The sequence below is a fragment of the Centroberyx gerrardi genome, chromosome 22 (genome assembly GCF_048128805.1).
Source record: "Centroberyx gerrardi isolate f3 chromosome 22, fCenGer3.hap1.cur.20231027, whole genome shotgun sequence".
NCBI classification, from domain to species: Eukaryota; Metazoa; Chordata; class Actinopteri; order Beryciformes; family Berycidae; genus Centroberyx; species Centroberyx gerrardi.
Window position 1 is genome coordinate 11,613,076 of NC_136018.1, and position 12,320 is coordinate 11,625,395.

General features: G+C 44.7%; 1 protein-coding gene across 2 annotated transcripts in view; it reads left to right on the forward strand.

Moving 5' to 3' along the window:
* The window catches only part of prex2 (phosphatidylinositol-3,4,5-trisphosphate-dependent Rac exchange factor 2), a 97,304-nt gene that overhangs the window by 20,568 nt on the left and 64,416 nt on the right, over window positions 1-12,320 (forward strand). For both annotated transcript variants that reach the window (XM_071923983.2, XM_071923987.2), the window contains exons 4-10: window positions 679-783; window positions 2,798-2,899; window positions 3,899-4,060; window positions 7,541-7,674; window positions 8,689-8,792; window positions 10,778-10,927; window positions 11,595-11,736. In XM_071923983.2, the coding sequence (XP_071780084.2) occupies window positions 679-783; window positions 2,798-2,899; window positions 3,899-4,060; window positions 7,541-7,674; window positions 8,689-8,792; window positions 10,778-10,927; window positions 11,595-11,736 (899 nt within the window). The remainder of the gene's footprint in view (window positions 1-678; window positions 784-2,797; window positions 2,900-3,898; window positions 4,061-7,540; window positions 7,675-8,688; window positions 8,793-10,777; window positions 10,928-11,594; window positions 11,737-12,320) is intronic.

Genomic DNA, 12,320 nt, shown 5'->3' on the forward strand with positions numbered 1-12,320 from the left:
CCTCCACCCAGAACTCAAAGGTGTTTTCATAGGTGCTCGTATTTGTTGTCATGTCAGATTGTCTCTCTCTCCACATCATGAGGTTTGCCTTTCGAGGCCGAGCGGCGCGGCTGAAGACCATCCACCATCTTTGCTGCTTTGTAGTGACTTTGTTTGACTGATTTAGAGGCAGTGTGGTCTGGTCCCACTGCTGCCTCTCAAAAAGACAATGGGGTGTGAATGGCATGAGAGCTGGTTTGGAAAGTGGGCTGTCATAACGTCATATGCCTGCAAGGCAGATGACAGGATATGATTCCAACCCCCCACACACTATATATTTTATGATGAAGGGGGGTGGATGGAGAGGAATTATATTCACACTATATAATTCATATGTCTCTTCTGTGGTCTATTTCTGCCTTTGTCTCTCTTTTTTCCTTATTTCTGCAGTCACATTTTCTCTCTGGTGTATTGTCCCATCCTGCTCCCTTCTTATTTTATTTCCCTCTCTTTCTTTTTTCTCTCTCTTTCCCTCTCTTTCTTTCCCTTTGACTTGTATGCTCATTCCTCACACCTCTCTGTCTTGCTGTCACCCTCTCTGTCTCTGTCTCCCTCTTTCTCTTTTACCTTCTCTGTTATTTCTTTCCCTTTGACCCCCCCATGCTTCTTTCTCACCATCTCTTTCTCTGTGTCTTGCAGAAGAGCCGTTTCCAGATTTACGATGAGTACTGTGGGAACCATGAGAAGGCCCAGAGGCTACTGCTGGAGCTCAATAAGATCAGGACCGTCCGGACATGTTTACTGGTGAGAGGGGCCGGCGCATTGTAAACATAATGTTACAGGTCGTAATGTGCAGGCAAAGATGTAGCGGTGCTGTAGTCGAGACACTAAACCCCGAGTCCAAGTTGAGTCCCAAGTCCTCAATGTTCGAATCAGAGTCCAACTCCGACTCACCAAGGTCATGTCCGAGTCGAGTCTCAAGTCCTTAGTCTGAGGACTTGAGGAAGTCTGAGTCTGAGCAACCCGTTTGAGTTCAAGTAATCCGTGCTAAAACAAATTAAAAAGAACACCTAAAAAGTATATCTGTCACATTGAAAGCTAGTTTATTAGTTAAAATGATGACTAAGTTGTGAATTTGGTCATTTCATTTGTTTCGTTTTGTATTTCGAAATAGGCCAAAAATGAAGCCTATAGCCCATTTCTACATTTAGGCGATTTGTCTATGTTTGGGTGAAATGTTCTAGTTGGCGTGGGTGAAATCGCATGGGACATGTGAAAGCATGGGACAGGAATATACTGTGTGCAGACATTTCTTTTTCTTTTGTTTAGGGTCAGCACCAGTTTTACAGGAACCTTCATGTGGGATGTGCATATACTGTGTTTCTTTCTATATTGTTAACCAACCAGATGATTAGATACAAATTTAGGGTAATGCTGAAAAGATGTGTAGTCTATGTTTAAGGTGATTAAGTCCCAAATTCAAGTTCAAGTCCTCATTGTGCAAGTCTGAGTCCAAGTTTGAGTCTTTGATAATAAAGTCAGAGTCCAGTCACGAGTCATCAAAATTGGGAGTCAAGTCGGCCTTGAGCCAGGACTTGAGTATTACAGCACTGGTAGATAGACACAAAGCTCACACACAGACACACACTCATAGACATACAGACAGACAGACACAACCACACACACACACACACACACACACACCAGCTGGACAGTGTAAAGCCCTGCACTGTATGTTCCAGTGTGTCTGACAGAGAGGTGGAGGCGTTGAGTGACCCTGCCCTGTGTGTGGGCGGAATCCCTCTTCCTGTCCCAACACTCTGGGAGACTCTCGCTTCCACAGGGGAGCATCACGTTGCTAGAACAAAAGGATGACTACATCCCCACTGCTGGCTCACTAAACTGAGAGGTCAAACTTCTCTTTTTCTCTGTTGCCTCTCACAGCTCTTCACTTCACGCTGTTTGCAGTCTCTTGTCCTCTGTCCATACTTTTCACTTTTTCTCGTAAGCCTTGATAGTTTGTAATGCTAGTCCCTTTTACACCTACTCCTTTGCCTCAGAACGGCACACATCACTACAAGTGTCACTTATGTTTTAAGACCTCCATAAAAAGAGAGCACTTTGAAACGGAGACCTACAGCACTGTTGCACCCCCAGAAGAACCAGAGTATGACCACAGAGTTGCTTGTATTGATTGGCCAGTTCACTGGTGTAGCATATGGCCTTTTCTTGGGCTGCAATTGATGGAGTGAGAAATGAAGCACACACACATGCTTGCACATGCACACACCATCAGAGAAGAGAAGTTTTAACCGAGAGGTCTATTTCTGATTTAGTGTTCCTGTGTGTCTTTGAACTCGGGGACTAGAGGAGGCAGAGATGTTAATTGAATTTGATTTAATGGGGCCTTTATAGCCTTGACCTTGTGGAGACCTAGCCTCGCATCAGGGCCATGTGGATCTCATGTTACCCTCCAACCTGCACTCGGCCTTGGGCTAATATACCTCAGGTCACCTCCCAACCTCCGCAATGACCAGGATGGAACAGACCTCAAGTTGCCCACTAACCTCCACTAAACCTTTGGCCCACGGCGTACTACAAAGCCTGGCCCGTTTTTTACACTGTAATTCAGCACCTCATCTCAATCTCTGGTGAGGAGGAGGTGAGAATAGATGTTAGCAGTTGACCTCATAACCTTTACCTCACATTCAATTAAGTGTCACTTTGATCAGCTGAGGGCAAGGTTCATCTGTGAGTTGATGCTCTTTTCTGAGGCTTTTTTCTCTCCTCTCCTCTCCTCTCCTCTCCTCTCCTCCAGAACTGCATGTTGCTGGGAGGCAGAAAAAACACAGAGGTCCCACTGGAAGGTTACCTGGTAGCTCCTATTCAGAGGATCTGCAAGTACCCATTGCTGCTCAGAGTGAGTATGGCCTTGTGCATGCTAACCATGTATTATGATGACACCACACCCTTGTGCCACCTCTGTAGGGCAGCGTCTGCTCTTCTTTTCCTCCACCACCGCCTAGTCATTAGCTAGGGCTGTCCCGTCCTATTCACATCAACCTCTCCCTCGCTAATGAAACACTGCTCTCATATTCCGACACGTCTCTGCTTTAGTTCGCCCAGCACAACCACATAGCAGGAATAATACAAGGCCTATCATCACCTCCCCTGCCCAGCTGAGCGCTCAGACACATGACTGCGCTCATTCATACCTGCAGACTCTGTTGTTACTTTTGAAATTTCCCTTTCCCCACGTAGAAACGTGAGCGAAATGAAATACTCTTTCAAAGACTTGTTTGAGTTAAGTGATCCGAGCTGTCCCATCTCATTCATCCAGTTAAGATCTATTAATTCACACAGGCGTACTCTAAACAGCCGGCGGCACGGGCACAGAGATGTAATAATAATAAGGGGGTAATCTGATGCTCCGCCATTTGAAGTCTTACAGCTGGAGCTGCCAAGGCCTCCTCCTCTCTGTAAAATACCACAGATAGTCATCAGTGGCTGCAGAAATATCCAGAACAGTGTAAATCTGCCCTATAGTAGCTGACGTGCTGAAACACAGTGTTTAGACCCAGAGATTGCCATCGCTTTCGCTAGACCATGGCATGCAGTAGCAGGGCTTTTATATAGCTAACCACTATAGACTGTAAACTCAGAAACCGCTGGAAGGTGAGGGGGAGATGTAGGGGGAAGGTGGTGTGGACTTGAAATGGAAGCAAATAATATTTGTCTTTCAGTTTTTTCATGTTGTTCGAGTTATGAGCAGTTTCACGTGTGTGTGTGTTTGCGTTTGGGCGCACACATGTGCATGTGAAAACTGTGTACTTCCATTGTCACAAACCAGCCCAAAGACAGAGTGGGAGGGCTGTCACAATATGTAACGTGTGTGTGTGTGTGTTTTTTACGTATTCAGGAGCTGCTGAAGAGGACCCCTAAGAAGCACAACGACTACGCTCTGGTGCAGGAGTCTCTGCAGATGATGAAGGCTGTGTGTTCTAGCATCAACGAAGCCAAGAGACAGATGGAAAAGCTGGAGGTTTTGGAAGAATGGCAGTCCCACATCGAGGGCTGGGAGGTGGGCATCACCTAGCCTCAACAATATACTGCATCTAATGACCATATTAAGTTCCATATTTCTTATGATGTGTCAAATCGATTCATCCAAGTTGTAATTTAAGAAAAATCTTTTACTTTAGGTAGCTGAATTAGATTTGCTTTAAATGGCTGTAGCGACTGTTTCTGAATGCTGTATTGTCAGAGTGAGCTTGTAGCGTTATTTTCGCCCCCGTAACTCACAGCTCAGCTTACCCTGCTAAAGCTTAAAGTCATGACTTATTTAGAGCCACTTAGCCCAATGCTAGCAATTCAACAAGAATTCCAAGTGGCGTGACTTTTACAGCCTTTTAAGCTTTCTCATTCTCTCTGGGAACAATGACTTGTATTCACAATGGCCAAATTCTTTCCGCCTGGATGAGCCTGTAGTTAAAGCGGTTCACGCTTCTTGGTGACTGCTCCAATCATCATCAGGTAGACCGCAGGCCTTGGTCTGGAGGTTGCCTGATTAGTTTTCTTCCTGAGCTCTGGGATGCCTTAATAAGGGGTCAATAGGCCTAGTGGTGGCAGCAAAGGGAAAACAATGGTGGTAATTGTAAGGCAAGGGCCCAGGATGCTTATGTAATTGACCTGGCTTCATGCAAAGAGGGCCTAAAGGCTTCCTGGACACATGCAGACAAAGAGAACCTGATTACAGGCAGTTTGGTGAGAGACGCTGCAAATGGTGTTGATGCTGCTTCTGACTGAGTTGCAGGCACAAACACAGACGCTGTTGTAATTGAATAAAACACAGGCTTTCAACTTGAGAATAAGACAAAATATGGCAGAGCATGACTAGACTTCCTCGCATGTGACCAAGATGTTCTAGCTTCTGTGTGTGTGTGTTGTTCTAGGCTAACTGACAACAGAGAGTGTGTTGCTTTAGCATAAGCAGCACATTTAGAAAGGCTGTAAGCCAGGTTTTTTTGGTCCGTAGTAAAATATACCACAGAATCAAAAATAGTTGGGCGATCATTTTGACAAAAATATATATGGAATGCCTTAATAAAGACACGGCCCCAGAAAATGATTCAGACTCGGTCTCATTAAGGCCTTTTATGGATACAGACAGAAAATTAGGAATTGAAAACCTTTCACAGTGTTAAACCCATTAAGTAGGAGGGAGAATCTGAATATTTCTGTTTGCAGCCAACTCAGGCTTCTCTGAGTGAAAAAATGAACAGGACAGGCTTCAAACTAGTGCCAATTAACAGCACATAGTGTTCTGAGTACATTCAGAGGTCTCGAAAACAAGTCCAATGTCTCTTTTAGCCTTTGGTGGTTTGACACATGGGCCTGTGGACGCATACACACACATACCAAGAACATCCAAACAAGCACACACGCACACACACACACATACGCACACACACACACACATACACACATACAGCTAAGAATAGTGTGATGTATCAGAATCAGGCCTAGTGTTGGGTGGGGTAACTTAACATTTACTCGGCATGGTCCTGGCCTAAGCTACTCTGCGGTTTCCCTCGGCGCTTTTATTAATTATAAACATTAGCTCATTCTGGAGCGGGACACTCTCTCTGCTGCCCGCCAGACGCTGCAGCTCTCAATGGGATGGAACTAAGAAAGAGTGGAGGGAAAAGAAAAAAAGAAAGAACTGACAGATGGTGGTGTCTTGTGTTTTGGTGTGGGTGTTTGAGGAATGGATGGAGGGATGAGGAATGATTATGAGAGCCGCTGTTTTTCCATTCTCGTTCCTCCGCCTGGGCTGATTGCTTGTTAGCGTTGACCCTCTCCACAGCTGGACGCCCTCGGGGCGTCCTGGCAGGTTGGCCTCGCGTGGGAGAGACAGGGCGATGGCCCGCCGTGGTCACCATGGTGACGGCTGCCAGCGTTTGTCAGGGTGATGACTGCCAGTTGGTTAGTGTTGCAAGTGTCTGTGTTCTGTCACTGTTTACCAAAGAAATATGTTAATTTCAGAACTTAATTTAGAGTTGTGTTTAATTTCACATTCTGTTCTGTTCTTTAGTTTAATTAGTATTCTTGAAGTCTACTTGAGTTGTGGAGTCTGCTTGATTTGGCTTGTTAAGTTCACAGCATTCCAGCAAATAGCTCTTATCTCCAGCTAATTGACAAATGCTTCTTACGAATCCAGTATATACTAGTCTTCCATACAACTCCACTAATTAATGGCATATCCTGCTTTGTCGTTCCCAATCCTTTCTCCTCTTCTACAGATGTTATGTCTGGCAATCCTCTGACAGTAAAAATAGAGGGATGAGATTTAGAAGAAACAGATGACTGAGGGTTTAAAGTGTTGTTTAGGCTTCAGACTGGTTCTCTGAATACCCTCTCTGTGGAGCTTTGGAACAAGAGGGACGTGAAGAGTGATAGGAAAAAGACTGCAGAGAAAGAGCGAGGAGGTCTGTGCCCAAAGAAGTGTATGGTCAAGGGATTCTGTTAAGTGTATGAAACACAAAGGGAAGTGTCTGTTCTTCCATTAAGGAAATGCAGCTCTATAGTGGGATCAATGGGATGTTGCTGTTGGCCTCTTGAAGTGACCAAGACAAGTTGGCCTTGCCATGGCTGGTGTGCACACATTTACAGGCCGCAGATTAGTTTAACATCTGGCCATGGGCTGGGGAGTAAAAGGGACCTGAAAGAGAGGGAGAGAAGAATAAAATAAGTGCGGAGGAGGGAATGGAAGAGATGGAGGAATAGATGAGGGAATAGAGAGGAGGAGAAAAAAGTGAGAGATGATCAACAGAGGAAGGGAGGAGGAAGAGAATAAAGAGGGCGAGGAGAGAAAGAAGGAAAAAGCGGGATAGGTTTTGGCCTGCTGATGTCTCCAGCAGGAGGAAATGCTTAGCACATTTTCCGGCTCTGTGCGCGCGGGGGTTATTTTTAGCTCTGAAAGGGCCGATCAAACGTGGTACATAAATCCCCAAAGCAGACAAGGTAAGGGAAAAGGCTGCACATTTTATCGCTTGCAGCAGGGACCCCGACCAATATGGTGACCAGGCGCAACAATGCAACACATAGTTTGACTGGACGGGATGTTATTCTATAGAAGCTATTAACGACCGTGTATTTTAAAGTCCCTCAGCAATCTACTCGGAGGAAGTCGGGAGTGTTTTTACAGACCCCTAAGAGAGGGAACAGGAAAGACTGGGCCTTGTGACCCCTCCTCCCACTCACAGACTATGCGTACTCACTCATTGGCATAGAAATGACTTTGTAGACACGCTTCTATAGTCTAGACACACTTTCTCATTGGGATGAAACGTTTACATCTTAGGCTATAAACATTCAGATATTCAGCACTTGGACTGTCTGCGGGTTACTGATTGTTCCAAGTAAACAGCATATCCCAGCTAAGACCTTAGGCTCATATTCGGAATATTAATGTGCATGTAAACGCTCTCACTGTATGTCCAACCGTCTATTTGTTTTACTATCTGTCTGTTTGACTTTCTGTCCACCTGTCCGTCTCCAGGGTTCCAACATCACAGATACCTGCACGGAGATGCTCATGCAGGGCGTCCTGCTGAAGATTTCAGCTGGGAACATACAGGAGAGGATTTTTTTCCTGTTCGACAAGCTGCTGGTCTACTGCAAGAAGAAAAACAGGTGTCTACACCATTTGACTTCTATTCATTAGTCTACAGATACAAATCCACAAAGCAGAAGGCATTAAATTCTCATTAGAGTGTGTATTTATTTAAGAGACAGAATAAAAAGCTTGTTGACATCCATTTCTAATCTCTAGAGTGTGTATTTATTTAAGAGACAGAATAAAAACCTTGTTTGCATCCATTTCTAATCTCCCTCTATACTTGTACAGAACATTTAGAGCATGAGCTCAATAAATAATTCAGTGCACCACTTTTTTAAGGAAAGTGAGCTGTGCACTCCTGGAAGTATTTTGGTTCCTGTGAGAGTAAAAAGAACAGTTAGGTAGCCGGGCAGACGCAGGAGACAAAGATGTGGTGTGTTTTGAACCTGGGGAAGCAGGGACATGCAGCTATCCTAGGTGGAGATCTTAATCCATTTACCTTTACACTATATTTATCTTCAACATCATTTTGTGGTGTAATTAAACCAAATAGCATGACATTTAATACAATCCGAGCAAGTTCAGTCAGGAACCTCTTGCTGGTAGCCGGCCATTGATCTGCCTCAGCTTGGTCTTCACCTTCTTCACCAATCACACACACACACACACACACTTCAGTCTGTATAAACTTGTTTCTATTTAACCAGGTCTGTGCTGCTCACACTGTGCTATTGATGCAGTTGCCGGCAATGCCACTACCTGCATTGTGTGTGTATCTGGCAGTTTGTGTTTACCCACCGCCACCCAAGCAGCCACCCGCTTGGATCTGCTTTTATGTACTGTATGGGGGGTGTAGAGTGCACAGGTAGTGCATAAAAGCAGATCCATTCATTGTCAAAAGCAACAAATGTATTGCCATGACATTATAAGCAGAATATGAGAGTTATCCTGACTTAATTTGGGTTATTTGTGGTAGTTGGGCCTAATCATACAGTATGTAATGAAAGGAAGTGATTGAACTCTAATCATGGTGACGGCGAAGACAACTTTGTGGGCTAATCGTTGTGGGTTTCTTCTCTCGATTCAAGGCGTTTAAAAAACAGCAAGGCCGCCACCGAGGGTCCTCGCTACCTGTTCAGAGGGAGAATCAACACCGAGGTGATGGAAGTGGAAAACGTGGACGATGGCACGGGTGAGCGATCCTGTAAACACATAAAAAGTTTATTGTACTAAATAGTTTCATAGGTATATTCTCCCTCTCTCTCTTTCTCTTTCTCTCTCTCTCTCTCTCTCTAGATTCGTATCTTTTATTCTAGCACCAGTGAAGTGTTTCTCTATCTTGGCAGCAGGAGTTTAAAAATATGCCATAATATCCCACATAGGCAGGCTGACAACATAGACCTTGGCCCGAGTTGGTGGACAACTGTGTACTTTTATACTTTGAGGCCCGATGGAAAAATAAGATTTACCTATAAACATTTTTTTAGCCATCTATAGTTACATATCCTTGGGACAGCGCTGCCTGGTACTTGGTGAACTCAAGCGTTTGTGTCTCTTGGCCTCACGTAGCCAATGATTATCATTTATATTTGTGGAAGCCATCATTTCCTCTCCAGTGGACTTAGATGGGCAGTAATATTGGGTGCTTTTGGTGAGAGATGGATGGGTTTGGGTCAGCAGAGGGAGAGGGAGGATAAACACACGAGGCAGGCGGCGGTGCAGTAACTCGTGGGTGTTCTGCGCCACAGGCTGGAGATCTCAATCTGAAATCCAGAGCGACAGGAGTTTTTTAGCTCGGATTCCAACGTAATGAAAGCGCTGCGACTTTTTCCCAGGCGCACACTCTCTCTGTCTGAGGTCGAAAAATGGCCGCAAGGCGTACCGTGTAGAGGGCAGCGTGTTGTAGATACTTTTAGATCTGATGGCAATTGATGATTTTCGTTTGCTTTTTTATGCACCCTAAGAGGGAAAAATCAGAGGTCAAGCAGGGAGACTTTTGAAGCGTTTTGAAGAAATGGAAATAGTGAGCAGATACAGAGAATATTTAACTTAACTCCCTGTCAGAAGTTTTTTTTCATTCTTTGGATGTTTTGACGTTCTTAACATCTATATTTGAGTCTAGGTGGGGGATCAATAGTAGCCGTCGGCTCTGGGGGAGGATTTTGAGGGCTCAGTAGTAAATAACCCTGATGGATGCCTCTCTCTCTGCATGTGTGTCCACTCGTTTATCTCATTAAAGGAGAGGAGCGATAATCAATGGGGCGCTCGATGGAGAGGCTACGAGGGCCAGCACTGCAGCTCTGCTAGGCTCCTGATGGCAGTGCTGCTGGGAAAAAATGAGTCGAGGGTGTGCATGTGCACCAAGATAGAGCACATTACTCTAAATAGTTTTATAATGGATGTTGTTTATTGAAATCAAGACAGCACTGTATGAGAAATCCTGTGGGAATTTTAAAGCATTTGAAATGTGTTGTCCATGCTCTCTGGCAACTCCAGACCCTCTTGTGGTTATTCTCTCTTTTGGCTATTCTTTATCCCAGTGATTCTCAACCTTTTCCCCTAATTTAGTACACATTAGGGCCACAGAACCCCCATTTGACAAGATTTTTCCAATAATATTATTGTTGGATGATTTTGTCCAGAATTCCATGGCTATCTGTATTGCAGGTAGAGAGATAACGGTGAAACTGTGATCAAAATTGTAATTCTTCTACATTCTCTAACTTCGTATGAAATAATAAAAACGTTTAGCAATTCATCTCTCATTTGCTGGGGACCCCCTGGAACCCCCTCAAGGACACCTGGTGGTCCGTGGACCCCAGGTTGAGAACCACTGCTCTTTCCTATTCTGTATGACCCATAGCGTTGCTATCACAGCAGTGATTCGGTTCTGTTTTCTCTGAAGCAAGTCATTGGAGAACTGCTTCATGTTAGCACTGTGTTTTATGTGGTAACGCTTGTTTACTCTGAACTCGGCGTCCTAACAACTCTGTTTACAATGTCATCATCGGTGCAACCACTGATTGATGGCCCTTCCCTTCAAACATGCAAAAGCACTCCGAGTTTAAATGAGTCAAAATAGTGGATTTGTGTTGGTCCACCCCTTGCGAGGACAGAGGACTTTATAAAACAAGTGGAGTCAAGATCGTGTTTGTGTGCTCTCCTCCTGTCTTGCAGCTGACTACCATAGCAGCGGGAACATAGTGAACAACGGCTGGAAGATCCACAACACGGCCAAGAACAAGTGGTTCGTCTGCATGGCCAAGACCCCAGAGGAGAAGCAGGAGTGGCTGGAGGCCATTTTGAAAGAGAGGGAGCGGAGGAAAAGTAAGAAGGCTGCTTGGTGTCTTAGTGTCAGTGTGGGAGTCAATTCACTCTCATTTCAGCCAGTTTAGGAAGTTGATTTCTTGACTGAAAAAACTTGAAATTTCTTGAATGAAATATGATTATGTGAATGTATGTATGTATACTGTCAGTGAAGACCAATGAATGAAGACCAATGAATGATTTTGAAATTATTGAAAGTGAATAAATCCCAACTCTGGTTAGTATGCAGCTTGTGTGTGTAAGAGTGATAGAAAAAGAGAGCAAATCAGAGATAAAGTGTGTGTGTGTGTGCTGATGTGATTTTTAAGGTGTTAAAACAGATTAGCAGGCTGACTAATTGCATCAGCACTGCAGTCTATTTTTCCTACAAGGCGGTAATGCATATATAATGTATAATCTATGGAGTGTAAGATACGGAGTTAGGATAACAGATTGTTTATAATGTCGCCCATTTTGAAATAGTGTGTACATGATAAACTCTTCCTAGTTTCATTCAATAACCCTGCCTAAAACTATTAGCACAGACACTGACTGCCACTGCTAATTAGCTTGTGAAAGTAGGAGACATTAACCTTCTGCACTCTAGACTAGGAGCTGAGTGCAAAGATTAAATGTCTCTCTCTCTCTCTCTCTCTCTCTCTCTCTCTCTCCCTCCCTCACCCTGTAGGCCTGAGGCTGGGCATGGAGCAGGACACGTGGGTGATGGTGTCAGAGAAGGGCGAGAAGCTCTACCACCTCATGACCAAGGGACACCTCATTAAGGACCGGAAACGCAAGCTCACCACCTTCCCCAAGTGCTTCCTGGGAAGGTAGGGCTCATGCCGTCAGACTGGGCGCCGCTGAGCGTTCACAGGTTGTCATATCCTGTGTGTCGAGTCAGTGCGAGCTCTGTAAGTGTGAGGCAGCGAGTGAGCGATACACTGGATGACTGTTCGTCTTAATTGGTGACATGAACCAGAATGAATATCTAATCCTCTGTATAGATGGATAGAGTGGATTCTTTTCAGGTTTCAGGTTTTCTCGGTCTTTGTATTCACTTGTTCGCATGTGATGTACAGTACAGTATACGTACAGTATTAAGCTCCAGTTGACTGAATCATAGTACCTATATGCCTAATACCTTCAGAGCGGATTACACTGAACACGTTTGTATTCAAGATCAGTCTCCCTGCTCCCTCTTTCATTTCTAAATTGGCAAGGATTTCTAAAGACAGCTGGGGAGAGGGGAGCTTCAGCGCTCTCTGTTCAGGAGACTGCGTGTTATGTATATCTGCAGTCTCAGTCATGGGAAAATCAAATCCAGCTGGATTTGCCCATGAATCTTATTTAAGGATTATTGGTGCGGCGTCTAGGGACGGCTCGGCCATTGAAGGCCAGTCATGAATCACAGGGA